The sequence below is a fragment of the Leopardus geoffroyi genome, chromosome B1, assembly GCF_018350155.1.
Source record: "Leopardus geoffroyi isolate Oge1 chromosome B1, O.geoffroyi_Oge1_pat1.0, whole genome shotgun sequence".
NCBI lineage: Eukaryota > Metazoa > Chordata > Mammalia > Carnivora > Felidae > Leopardus > Leopardus geoffroyi.
The window spans coordinates 81,155,437-81,170,026 of NC_059327.1; the positions used below are offsets into that span (position 1 = coordinate 81,155,437).

At 43.8% G+C, this 14,590-nt stretch overlaps 1 protein-coding gene across 11 annotated transcripts in view; it reads left to right on the top strand.

Annotated features, from left to right (window-relative positions):
- Positions 1-14,590, top strand: part of ZNF827 (zinc finger protein 827) — a 176,062-nt gene that overhangs the window by 104,333 nt on the left and 57,139 nt on the right. For all 11 annotated transcript variants that reach the window (XR_006709489.1, XR_006709490.1, XR_006709491.1 and 8 more), the window contains exon 8: positions 8,931-9,034. Coding sequence is in view for 8 of the 11 variants with exons in the window: in XM_045466484.1 (XP_045322440.1) it covers positions 8,931-9,034 (104 nt within the window). In the remaining 3 variants the exon portion in view is untranslated. The remainder of the gene's footprint in view (positions 1-8,930; positions 9,035-14,590) is intronic.

Here is a 14,590-nt window from a genome sequence, read left to right on the forward strand (position 1 = left end):
TGAGATATCAAAAATAAAGCGTGGTGATGTTTTGTTGTTCGGTCGTGAGCATATTTTCATGCAAGCGACTCCAGCTTCTCAGAAAGTTTCTCGTGACCTTAAGGTACTTGGGGAAATGTTGAGAAGATTTAGTTATAACCAACCCAAATAGTTCCCCTATTCCTTATCTTCGAATAAGCCCATCTTTTGTATTTGATGTGTTGGAAAAGCTTAACAAAAACAGCCCTCTTTGCCCTTTGGCAAGGACTGTATTCTGTCAGTCCTTTGGCAAGTCCTGGACTTGGTCAGCCCTGTCCAGGTTTTGTTGCAAGAAAACATTTCCGACTTGTCGTCCTTTCCCTTAGTGTCATTATGTCTGCGTGGAGACTCCATGCGGACGTTACCTGTATCCATTTCAATCTGTCACGTGTCTCATATGCCACATGGTCAGAGAGTCCTTGAACTACAGCAAGGTTTATTCTCGGAATCACTGTTCTGTTACCTACTTTTTCTTAAGGCATGGAAGATTTTCTCAACCACTGCTTCCTGTGCACTTCAAGATGTTAATACAGCGTGTCACCCTGAGGGTGTGTCCCAAGGTCTAAGTGATTCAGAGGTCAGAGTTTTAAAAATATCAGTACAATGGTTTTAGGTAAATATATGGAATTTCAGCCCTTTAAAAAAAGCATGCTGTATTAGAACAGAAAACTAGGATTTTACGGACTTGAATTAATAACGGGGCTGAGCAGAGATTGAGGCAAGCCCCGTACACAGGGCCTTCTGATGAGATGGCCGAGGGGCTGGGGTCTGCTGGGGAGCAGGTAGCAGCCACAGAGAGAAAACGTTGACCACCACAGAACTTTTCCACTCCTTTTGCAATATATTATAATTTCTCAGAAATATCTGAGTCAGATCATCTATTCTTAAGATTTCCTTAAAATAAAACAAAACAAAACAAAAATTAACCCGGAATCTTTAGGACATATTTTATGCAGCTCTTGGAAAAATTCCTGAAGCCCTGTTAGGCAGTATGATACATAGCTGAATAGATAATCAAGTGCTTTTACTTGAAAATACACCATCTTTTTTTTTTTAATTTTTTATTCATTAAAGAAAAATTTGCAAATGTGCAAAGGAAGTCAGAATGTCACTTCGGGATGATTTGTCTGAAACTCTTACCTTCATAGAATTTCCTTCTACCCTGAAGTATACAGATCTTTACTGGTTCTGAGTAAAAACTCATTACGGATCAAAGTCTCTCTTCTTTGTTTAATCTTTCTTTTCTGTTTGCCATTCCCAAGTTCAATCCTAAGAGTTATTATTGTCCTTGAGAAGGAAAAAAAAAATTTCTTCTCTGTTGCTCCTTTAAAATAATTGTGTCATTATTTATTATTTTTTTAATTTTTATTTTTTTAATATAATTTATTGTCAAGTTAGCTAACATATAGTGTATATACAGCGTGCTCTTGGCTTCAGAGTAGATTCCCATGATTAATCACTTACATACAACACCCAGTGCTCATCCCAACAGGTGCCCTCCTCAATGCCCATCACCCATTTTCCCCTCTCCCCCGCATCCCTCCCATCAATCCTCAGTTTGTTCCCTGTATTTAAGAGGGTTTTATGGTTTGCCTCCCTCTCTGAAACTGTTTTTTCCCCTTCCCTTCCCCCATGGTCTTCTGTTAAGTTTCTCAAGATCCACATATGAGTGAAAACATATGATATCTGTCTTTCTCTGACTGACTTATTTCACTCAGCATAATACCCTCCAGTTCCATCCATGTTGTTGCAAATGGCAGGATTTCATTCTTTCTCATTGCTAAGTAGTCTTCCATTGTATATATAAATCACATCTTCTTTATCCATTCATTCATCCATTGATAGACATTTGGGCTCTTTCCATAATTTGGCTATTATTGAAAGTGTTGCTGTAAACATTGGGGTCCACGTGCCCCTATGCATCAGCACTCTTGTATCCCTTGGGTAAATTCCTAGCAGTGCTATTGCTGGGTCGTAGGATAGGTCTATTTTTAATTTTTTGAGGAACCTCCACACTGTTTTCCAGAACAGCTGCACCAGTTTGCATTCCCACCAATTGTGTCATTATTTAAAAGTACTTCTTCGAGGGGCGCCTGGGTGGCGCAGTCGGTTAAGCGTCCGACTTCAGCCAGGTCACGATCTCGCGATCCGTGAGTTCGAGCCCCGCATCAGGCTCGGGGCTGATGGCTCAGAGCCTGGAGCCTGTTTCCGATTCTGTGTCTCCCTCTCTCTCTGCCCCTCCCCCGTTCATGCTCTGTCTCTCTCTGTCCCAAAAATAAATAAACGTTGAAAAAAAAAAAAAAAGTACTTCTTCCAACATTCTCTTCTATGCTGGGTCCACCTTCTTTTTCTCTTCCTCTTTGCTTTATTCTGCTGTTGTCATCAACACGAGAATTCCTGTAACGTTTTGGTTTCAATGCTGGTGCCCAGGGAGGGGTGGTTTGTAAGTAGACCGGCCTTCTGTTCTGCATGAGGCACAGCTCCCTGCTGGCACACTCAGATGTTAAAGGTGGAAATGTTTGTGCCACAATCCGCACTTAGCAAAATGTATCACTATTTACGGCCATAATCTTTTATGAACTGTTTTATTATTTATTGTAAATCTTTCCTTCCTCAGCCCCGCGCTGTTGACCCTACAGGCCATGCCGTCTGATGCCTGGATTTGTCCAGTCACGGTGACAGCAGTGCCCCTTCGTAATTTAGACCTTAGATTTTCTACCAGCGAAAAGTAAAAAGACACATTAGATGTTCATTTCACTTTTACCCACAACAGAAACTTGAATAGGTAAACGTTTTGTTTTTTCTAAGTAGCAAAAGGCACGAAAAGTAACGGGGAGTTTACACCAACAGCTTCCAGATGCTGCTTCTGAACATTTTTCCGCAATAACGAAGGCCTCCAGGTAGACTTTGTCCAGGGCCAGAGGAGATGTGCTGTGGCAGGTGGGGATTTCATTATATGAGGACAGGTGATGATCTCCTCTCCTATTAGCTGTTAGTTTCAGCCTCCTCCATTACCAGCTTTTCACCAAAAATATTAACCAGAAATAAATCACTTTGTTGACAGTGTTTCCCTTTTTCCACCTCTTTAGCTCACTTTCTGATGGGGAGGCTTTTTCATAGTGAAATGACTAAAATTCGGGCAGCTGGGGAGTCAGGAAGTGAGAGCCATGCAGCAGTCACAAGCCGGCTGCTTTTCTGGAAGAACTGGGAACCGGCTAAGTGACTAGTTGAAGGATGGTACGAATGTGCTCAAGTCGAGCACATCGGCAAGTCCGTATTTCATTTGCTTCTCTCCTCCCTGGGGAGATGCAGACCCAGCTCATCCTGTGTCAGGCACGTCCTGGCACTCCCCTGTCCACCACCTTCTCCCACCAGTGGCCATCACTGTGGCGTGAACGCAGGGCCGGCCCTGTCCACCGCAAAGCTGGGCCTCTGCCGAGAGTGGATGTGCTTCTCACCTTACAAATGCATGAGGCACGGGAGAAGAAAAGGAGCTTAAGGAATACCATCTCGACATTCTGAAAAGGACATTGCTTGGTGCGAAGGTGCAGGTGCAGTGTCTTCTGTCCTCAGATCATGGGCAGAGTTGAAGATGGCTAATGTCATTGGAGATGTAACCCCGTTAATCAAGCACATGCTATGGAAGGCATCCTCCAAGTTTGGTTTTTCCTGCTCCTCTTCCTGAAACATAGCTGCCAATCTAGGTGGCTGGAAGATTAATATACAAATGTCTGTGTAACCATAGTGCCACCATGAGCTTCAGATCTGTGCTGAAATAGAGGCTTGTGAACACCTGATGGCCTCGTTACTCTTCCCTCTTCACTTAGGCTTAATCACAGAGATGAGCTTGCCCTCAAAACCAGTGGGTGCAGATGGGGGGGGGGTGAATAATTAGGATTGCAAATTGACAGGCCTCTGGGTTGCAGAAGTTTTAGGAAATTGGGGCATATCTTAACTTCTAGAGGGAGGTAAAGACTAAATCATTTTCACGTGCTGTGTTTCTCAGGTGAAAAAGTCTTCCTTCAGTTACCTGGGATCCTGCATACTGAAATGGCTGCTCCCAGCCCCCCTTCGGCCCTCCTTCCTGTATCCCTTCCTTTTGCTCTGTTTGTTCCAAGGAGGATCTGCGGTTCTGTACCGCCCCTGAGCTGCCTGGATGTTAAGGGATCACAGGAGGAAGGCAGTGTAGCTTAGTGGGTAAGAGTGCAGACTGGGATGCCAGCCTGCCTGTATTCAAATCTGAGCTCAGCCCACGGGCACGGACAATCACTTCCTTTCTCTGTGCCCCAGTCTCTGCATTCCTTATGGATAATAATAACGGTAGCCACCCAGTATGGCCCTTGTGAGGACTAACCTGAAGTTAATATACACAAAGTACTTTAGAACAGTGAGTAGCGATGTATGCATCGGTTGCTACTTTTTTTGAGCATGTACTGTGTACTAAGAACATTAACATGAAATACCTTACTTAACCCTTGCAGCACCCTTACAAAGAAGGTATTTTGAAACCTTTTTCCAGTGATGAAACTGAGGCTAGAGAGTCTGTTGACCGGAAGTCACTTAACTATTAAATGGCCAGCACGGACTGGAGACTCAGATTGTTGCAAACGGTGTGCTAAACCACCGCGCTCCCCGCTTCCGGGGGACGCCTCCCAATGCAGAGCACTGCAGCTGCACGTTTGTCCTGAGACTGATGCCCTGTTAACCTAATATCGTCTCTTTCTAGAGAAGACCTCACATTAGGCTCATGCTGCCTTGGCTTGTGAAGGGTTCTTCATTGAGTCCTTGCCCCGTAACATTGCTTGTCCTTTGTTGCCTTTTTAGTATGCAGCATGACTCCTTCTCCCTGAGAAGAAACCTCTTCTGTGCTATGCAGGATAAAGCTGCATCCAGGGTAGAAAATTATTTGGAATGTTGTTTGCCTCGGTGATTGTCTCCCTTTCAACTCAATTTCTTCTGAGTGGCTTGGTGATAACTGGGCTTCACTCCTCACATCAGTGGAGATCTGCGATGCAGAGGTAGCCCATTTCCAGTATTTAGCAAAATCCAGGAGCCTGTTCCTGGCACATACCGTGGCAGCCTCGTCCTGGTTCACCTGGAAACCTGAGGGTTGGTTTTAAACGTACCTTGGGGTGCCTGGGTGGCTCAGTAGGTTAAGCATCCGACTCTTAGTTTTTTAGTGCGGGTCATCATCTCGTGGTTCATGAGTTTGAGCCCCACATCGAACTTGGGATTCTCTCTCTCTCCCTGTCTATCTGCCCATCCTGTGCTCGTGTGCACACCTCTCTCTCTCTCTCTAAATAAATAAATAAATAAATAAACTTAAAAAAATAAATGTACCTATAGTCTTTACCTGCCCTATCTCTTAAACCATTATTCGGTCTGCACGTGTCATTGTGGTTTGCCACATTGGCCACCGGTGTCACGATGTCTCATGTGGACCGCTACTCTGGCCACCTGTCTTGTCTTCTGCAAGCCCCACTGCTTTGTTAAAACACAGCAGGACTTCCCACTGCTGTTAGGACAAAGTCAGGATCCCTACATGCAGTGTGCCTTCCTTCCCCAGGCTTTAGCCTCATGTCCCTCCTCGATGCGCCTTCCAGCAGCTCTGTAGATGGGCTGTGTTCTCTGTACAGGGGACACTTTCCCCATTTTCTCACAACCCTACCCTCTCTTCAGGTCTCGACTCAGTTAGCCAGGCTAGCCCCCACACCCTCCCCCCCCTCCCCGTAACACTGTACCCTCCCTTCCACAGCGTTAGACTCTGTTACAGTTCCCTTTCATGTACCCACACAGGTCTTTGCACTCCCTGAGATTTGGAGTCATGGCTGGTTTTGCTGACCATGATGTTCCCAAGGCCTGGCACGTTGTAGGCACTCACTAGACAGCTGCTGGCAGATCGAGGGAATGGGGGAAGTACCCACCATGTCTCTGTGGCAAGAAGGGTGACATTTTGAGATACCCATTAGGGAGCCCTTTTGGAGATTCTTGATGTCCTCAGAGGGAAGTCTCCACATTTCAGACCAAACAGTTTGTGGGTTTCTCCGAACTCTCAGATTTTAAGGGAATTGCTACCTCCAGAGTCACAGTAATATGCAGACCCATTGCCTGACCTTTAAGCCTGTGCCTGGTGACCAGCTCCTGGTGTCTCCCCTGTGAACTGTCCGCTCAGACAGAAGAATAGCACTGCCACCTTTGTATGGAAGCTCCAGCACTACCCAGGTGGGAGTGGAGAAATCTTAACACTCTGGGTTTGACCAACAATCCTCCAAGGTGTCTCTGTCCTTAAAAGCCCTTTGATTGTTAACCGCGTCCTTCACAGAAGAGTTGGAAATTAACCTAGTCACCCAGAAGTCAAAGAGTCTTCAAAATCACAGTGACTTTTTCTTCGTTCATTTTATACAAGAAAACTCTACGCTTTCTGTCAACTTGTAGGTTGGCTCATTTATGCTCCTATTGGAGTTAGGCAAAGATGCAAATGAAAAATAACTCACATTTATTGAGCACTTAGTGTTTACCAGGCACTACGGAAACATATTCTCCAGACCATCTTATTCAGTCCTGACAGCTTCTCTGTGAGGTGTGGATGCTGTGATCACCCCACTTTATAGGCAAGAAACGGAGGCTCGGAGAAGCTCGGTAATACGTGTAAGGTCACACAGCCTAAGTGGTGAGGCTGGGATTTGAACTCAGAGCTGCGTACCTTTGAGCACGTGCTGTTGGCCACCTTACTGCATCGCCTTATCCTTTCAAGTATTCTGTATCACTTGCAGGTTATGAGCTGTTTGGCATAAAACAACGTTTCCCCTTTTCCCATCACCTACTAGCCTGTAGCGGGTTCACTCTTTAAGCCCCTTTAAATTGTTTTATGTTTAAGATATAACTAAAAAGCATGCCATACAAAGTTGCATTAAATCTGGCCTGACAGTCATATCAAATATTGTGAACTAATATACGTTTTACTTCTTGTACTTACAAGAAGTATGTCTTCCGTCTTTATCTTAATATTTCCTTTTACTATTTAATGACAGTAACCATAGCCTTGAGGCATGTTTAGAAAAGCAGCACTAGTCATGGCAGTCCTAGTCTCATGTGCCCTCACATCTTTTCCTTCCCCTGATTTGCAGGGGTGTTTTAAATTTTTTTTTTTTTTAATGTTTATTATTTTCGAGAGGGAGGTGGAGACAGAGCACGAGCTGGGGAGAGGCAGAAGGAAGGAGACAGAATCCGAAGTGTACTCCAGGCTTTGAGCTATCAGCACAGAGCCCAACGTGGGGCTTGAACCGTAAACTGTGACATCATGGCCTGAGCCGAAGTCGGAGGCCGAGCCGATTGAGCCTCCCAGGCTTCCCCCTGGTTTGCAGAAGGGGACCTGATTGATCCCTGCAGGCCGACTCTCCTTGGCTTGTGGGAAGGTTCCACCAATCCGACGCCCTGGTGGGAGAAGGGGGAGGGGCTTAGGGAAGACCACTCCCTTTCCGTCTCCTGCGGGAGCTGCATCTCCCTACCAGGTGCAGACCCTACCAGATGGCCCCCGACTTTGGGCTCCGTCTACCTCCTTCTTTTGTTCCTCCATTCTCAGGGAGGCACCAGCCTGTGTCGGGCTGCATTACTGCCCCTATGGACCTTCACCACCTGTGTACCCACTTCCTCCATTAAATTTCCTCTGTTGTAGAGAAAGACAGATACCATATGTTTTCACTCTTATGTGGATCCTGAGAAACTTAACAGAAACCCATGGGGGAGGGGAAGGAAAAAAAAAAGAGGTTAGAGTGGGAGAGAGCCAAAGCATAAGAGACTCTTAAAAACTGAGAACAAACTGAGGGTTGATGGGGGGTGGGAGGGAGGAGAGGGTGGGTGATGCGTATTGAGGAGGGCACCGTTTGGGATGAGCACTGGGTGTTGTATGGAAACCAATTTGACAATAAATTTCATATAGTGAAAAAAAAATAAATAAAAATAAATAAATAAATTTCCTCTGTTGTAAATAAATTGGGCTGTCGTTCTCCAGGTTGGACTGTACTGATAACTGCAGTATTCACACATGTGATCACATTACTTATTTACAGTTTACTTTAGAGGAATGGACGGTGGATGCTACAATTGGGTTAGAAAACTCTAGTTAAAAGCAACCAAATCCTTTGTGTTCGCTGCAGAGCAAAACCCTGGCTGGATGTCTGACATCCCTGCTTCTAGTTCTAGCTGAGCCACTCGGGGAACTGAGAATAAGTCAAGTCAGGGCCTCAGTTTCATGGGAAATAATGGGTCCCCAGGGTCCTTTCAGGAGTCCCGTTAGCTGGCTTAACTCCTTCCAAAACAAGATGGTTCTAGGATGCAGTCTCGGTTTCCGTGGGGACCGGTGAGTTATCTCTTAAAGTGCACTGGCCCCTGACTCTGGCCTGCCTGCTGTCCTTCTGATGCGTGCTATTGGTCCTAAGCGCCCAGGTGACAGAATGTGCGTGAACCAGGGCGAATCTCTCACTCCTCTGGGAAGAACCTCAAATAGGCCTTCGTGATTCTGATCCTGATCTGGGCAGTTGGTCTTCATCTGGGCACAACACACTTAGTGAACATATAGTACAAGAGTAAAATTTACTGCTCAGCTGTCCTGACTGTGCTTAACAATGTTTCAAAGATGGTGATGTTTCATATATTCACCTTAAATATAAAACCAACAGACAGAATATACAGACAGCACTTGTCTGATGTAATATATTTTCACCTCCATTTTAAGCACAATCTTCTTGGATTCTCTAAACACCATTTTTTTTTTTTAAAAAGGTACCTTATCCTGCGTGTGTGTGTGTGTGTGTGTATGTGTGTGTCTGTGTCTGTGTGTCTTTGGGGCCGGATGCTCTGGGTAATGTAAGTAACTGATTTACTAAACTTTGCTCTGCTTTCCCCCACCCCAGCCCTTTCTTTTCAGAAGATACATTTAGACAATCACCATTCACCTCTAATTCGAAAGACCTGCTGCCCAGTGACTCTGTGCTTCACGGAAGAATATCAGCGCCAGGTATGGAAACATTATTGACTTTGCTTCTACTGTTGGTTGCTTAAAATTACTTTTCTGAAATGTGTAAATTCTCAGATACTCTCAGCTTATGTGCTGAAGTTATTCGTCTGAAGCTAGTTTTTCTTTTTTAAAGGAGAAACTCAATTTAAACAGCCACAAAGGTTTATTAAAATCAAGGGTCGGCAGTAATCGAGTGCTTCATTTTTGCTTTAGGAGCTCGTTGTTCTTTACCTGCTGATGTTTCGTTCATACAGCAAATTTCTTTTTCTTTGAAAGAGCTAAGTATAACCTGAAAGTAATTTGCTTTACACACTGTTAGTATTTCGGGCAGACTGCCAGGAAGATATAGGAGGGCAGTGGCAAGAACTAATCGCCAGCAGGGAAGGTCGTGACCCTAGTGGGGTGTGGGTGGCCACAAAGACCACTCTGGTTTCCATGGAGGCAGCACAGCTCATTAAGACAATCTCGCCACCCGGACTCCGCCTCTCTTCTTAATCAGAGTATCTGCATATATCCATCTGATGTTCCTTTTTGCAATCTCAGCATCAATACATAATTTATTATCTACTCTCCTTTCCAGAGTAGAAGGCAAGATGTGTTTTCTGTCCCCTTCCCAATTGCATGGCCATCCCTCAGGGCTTGTCTGTGTGTTCTCAGAGTTATTATGAGATGAGAACACTTGAGAACCACTGCACGGTAGCCCATAGTCCTCACCCTCCCACCTCCCACCCCAACCCCAGTGCAGCAGCCTGAAAGCTTCCTGCTGTTGTTACTTTAGTTCCAGCAACTGAGAAAATTTCAGAAGCTCTCCACGGCCTCTGCACCCATTCATTTGTCCAGGAGAGCATGGGAGACCAAGGCCACGAGTGTTCAGGAAGGGCTTACAGCAGGGTCATTGGCCAGGAACCCCTGCAACGATAAAGCCCAAGTGTCTCCCACTCGCCCAAGGAGCCAGGTGTCACAGATGGCTGGAAGTCTGAGTGTTTTGCAATTCAGAAAGAGCCAAGAAGCATCTCAGGAAATACTGGCTTGGGGTAGCACACACAGGTCACTGGAAGTGGTTTGTGACAAAACTGGGGGGGAAACGCAACTCTTTGTCACTCTTTAGTCTTGTCATGGCAGATCTGTTTCTTCTCATCTCCAAAGAGTCCAGGTACTTACATACTTTTTAGGTTTGCAGGGCTTTTCAAGCGCCATAGATAACACGCTACCCCCAAAACACATTACATTATACCTGGTTCTAGAGGTGGAGAGAAATTTTGCTTAGTTGATGTCTTCATTCTCAAACAGGAGCTATTTGAACTACTGTTTGCTTCCCACAGTGTCATTTTGTATAGCCATCTCCCTGGTCCCCAAATTATCACCCTGCTGTTAAGTTGATGGATTGTGACTTTCTAATGTCAAAATAACTGCCTAGGAACTGCCTGTCAGAGTGCTGTGACCCATACAGCCAGCATCCCGTGATGTATATCCAAACCCTGCATTGCTGCCCTAATAATGTTTGGCTTGGCTGTATTTTAAGAAGGTTTTATTGGTCAAGTTACAACTCGACCTCAAAGAGTGATATCAGTGTAGGTTTCACTGTGTATAGAAGAGGTTTGTGTGGTTTGCTGGATAGACCTATTACAAATTAGATAAACTCACTTAAAAAGTTAACTTTTATTTTGGGTGGGAAGTCAGCATAACTGGGATTTTTAAAATGTAAATCTACCATTCTGAGGGAGAATCAGTCTATACTTCCCAGAGACTTTATTTAAGCAGGGGACAAGCAAAATGAGTATACATTTTGCTAAAACAGACAACTAACAAGGAACTTTAAAAAAAAAAAAAAATAAGCCAGTTGAAAATGCTTTAGAAATGGAGTCAAATTAGAAAAATTAAAAATGACAAGGACAACCTTGTAATCACAAAGTTCCCATAACCCGAAGTACGTGTTTTGTGAGGACAGCCTCAATAATTTGGGCTAACTGTGGAGAAGACCGATCTGAATGAACAAAAGATTGCAGGACAGAGACTTTTCAAGAAAACGTTTCTTTCAAGTCTGGATAGTGATAAATGGCCATCGTATTCTGACTACAGCTCCTCAGTCCCTTTCCCACAATTCTGAAATCCAAAAAGCTCCACCAACTGCAATTTTTTAAATAAGTTACTTGGTGTCAAAACCTAATGGGAGGCGATTTATAGCCCTTATGTACTACCAAGGGTGAAATTCATACATTTTGCTACAGAAATATCAACGTGCTTGACTATGAAGGCCCACTGGAGTGTTATGTAAAATATGTCTCAGGCATCATATTATCATTCTAAAATAAGAGAAAGTATGAGTCCCAAACACGTCAGAGCCCAGGGGTCTCAGCTAGATAGTGTGGACCTACAATTACTCTAGTACTCCGGTAAATGCAGTACTGGAAGCAAAGACATTAAAGCGACAGTTGAGGATCTTGAGGTTCACGGGTATAAGAGTCATGGATTCCTACAGAAAATTTCAGAAGACCAAGTGGGCAGCAGATTGCTGAATCATTGGAGATGTGGCAAGAAAGAGGAGTCCAATGGGGGATGTTCTAATGCTAAGGCAACATTATTGATGAGGACCTGGGTTTAAAGAGAAAAGGGAGTGGTTGGTGAGAGAGGCAGACAAAGGGTCAGTTCATGGGTTTGGGAGACTGGTTAGCTTTTCTATGAGCAAGTTGAATTGGGAGGAATAGTGTCTGTGCAGAAATGGGGAAGCCAGGAAGGAGACAGGTGGCTTTAGTGACTAGGCAACAAATAATTTGTCGTTACTGTATAAATAAAGGCCTCAGAGTTCTTAGAAATCTTCTCTTCAGTAGTTTAAACATTACCATTACAATGTTATTTCTATTCTTTAGTTACTTTAGCAAACTTCTTCTTTCCAGAGATAATGCAAAGATAAATATCAGCTCAAAGAATTGTCTCCGATTCCCAATTAGTAGAGACCATAATTAATGAGGTTTAACATGTCTGGTTTCAATCTTCCGCAAATGCTGAAGACCCATAGCTTTCTTCTCATCCCCAAAGAGTCCAGGTACCTACATGCTTTTTAGGTTTGTGGGGCTTTTCAAACACCGTAGATAACGTGCTTATATATTTATATACCTTCTATCAACGGGATGAGATTATCTTCTAAACACTTCTGGAGTAAGCCCGTGGGGCAGGGGAGGCGTGCCACGCGAGAGCACCCTTTAGGACGCCACAGCTCCACACCAAGGGGACCCACCCAGCGTGTTGTGATTGTGTTGCAGGCCTGTGGAGAGTGAAGCAAGCAGCATGGGGAATAGCAAAGTGGGGAGAGGTGGGTAGGGCTGTGGACTGCGAAGACATCGAGAATAGCACACTTAACTAGGCATTTGCCTTCGGCAGATGGTGTCTGAGACACACAGCTGCCGCCATCCCAGAGAAACAGAATAAACACAGAGCTTCAGGGTGTCCTGGCCTTCGTCGTTGCCACTATTTCTAGACTGACTTTCCTGAGAACCAAAGAATGTTCATGAGCCAAGACCTAACATTTTCACTTGCTGTGAATGTCTGAGACAGAGGGAACACCAGGAATCCTTAATAAAATGACGAGTTAAAAGCTCCTGTCACCTTCAGCTGGAGGGACATGGGGACAAAATATCCTTAAAGCCATGAATAGATGCCCGAGTGCACCCTGGGTGGTGGTGTTGCTGATGGTGATTTTACAAAAGGAATAAAAGAACTTTCCTGTAATGGGGGAGATAGAAATTACAGACCATGTATGATTTAATGTACTCTAATTTGTCATTGTCTCACTTTGTAGAAGATTTACACTAATAGAAAAAAGAGTGTGAGATCGGGTGTTTTTCAGGGCACCAAGGGCTGGTCTGTATAAGGAGTGGATGCATTAGTACCATTGTACCTGCAGCTGTTTACAATTCCCCATCGTCTTTCCATAAGCAAAGACCATCAAGAGAAGAATTTATATCTCAGCACTGCTTTTAAACAATATGGAGCTTCAATTCTTGTGTTATTATGATTTTGAAGGCGCAGTATGTTTGCTCTGTATTAAGCCAAAAAACAAAAACACAACCAGAGCGGGTGTGAAGGGAAATGTGGGTCTCTGTGGAATTCTTTCAAAGTGTTTGGAGTCACTGATGCTTCTGTTTGATATTTCAGACCGAGCTTAGAGTTAGACAATGCAAAACGTATCAACAATTACATTTGTAAACCCCTGCCCCTATCATTTGCCAGAACCCCTTAAAAAGAAAACAACACTTTTTGTCGTTGTTGTTTACAGCACATAAACAGGATGTACAGAACACGGGGAGAGTGTGGGTCCTTCCAGGACTTGGTATGCCAATCAGGATCTGCTGTGAAGCTAACAAGACCAGTTTGGAGTGGTCTGCCTTGTCACTGGGCCAATTCTCAATCTATTTTCCTCTCTCTGTTCTGCCCATCAATCTAATATAAGTGGTACCATCTCATATACTTCACTGAAATCGAAACAAATGGTGCCTCATGTCGAGGGGTACCCACAGTGGACTGTCAGCCTGCCATGCTACTGACCAGATAGGAATGACTTCTTTCAGACTGTTGGCTTTGAAGATGTGCACATCACCTTCCTTTACATTAAGACTTAACCACCTCAGAGAGAGAGACAGAGACAGACAGACAGACAGACAGATAGACAGACAACTCTGTCCTAGATTACAGCAAAGTGTTTTCTTTAATCCTTTTTCAAAGACAGCGGATTCTTTTTAAATTCAGACTAAGTCACAGATAAACAGTAGAACATTTGAGTGCTGTTGGTGTGTATCATTTTGTAGCTTAAGCTCCTTTTGATTACACACATTCGTTGCGTACAGAGAAGGAAGCTAATAAAACACGGGTTTGAACTGCACGGGTCCACTTAAATGCAGCTTTTTTTTTTTTTTTTTGGTAAACACTGTATAGTACTGTAAACATATTTTCTCTTCCTTATGATTTTCTTTTCTTTTCTCTAGCCGTCTTTATTGTGAGAATACTGTATACAGTACATATAACCTATAACATTCAAGATAATGTGCTCATCAACCATATTATTGGGAAGGTTACCAGTCAACAGTATGGTCTTAGTAGTTAAATTTTTGGGGAGCCAGAAGTTATATGCAATTTTCGGCTGCATGGGGTCAGCACCCCAATACCCCTGTGTTGTTCAAGGGTCAAATATAATTATCAGGGCACAGGACTGATGTCATTTCATTTAATTCTGAAAACAACTCACGGAGACATGGGAATTATGCTTACTTTACAAATGACTAAATGGAGGTTCAGAGAGATTTAATAACTTTTCCAATTTTATTGAGATATGATTGACATATCAGATGGTGTTAGTTTAAGGTATACAACATAATGATTTGATATATATATATATATCGTACAGTGGTTACCACAGTAAGTTTAGGTACCATCCATCACCATACACACTGACACACTTTTTTTTCTCATGATGAGAACTTCTAAGCTCTACGCTGGCAGTAACTTAAAGATTAACGATACGGTATCGTTACCTATGCTGTACGTTACGTCCTCATGACTTAG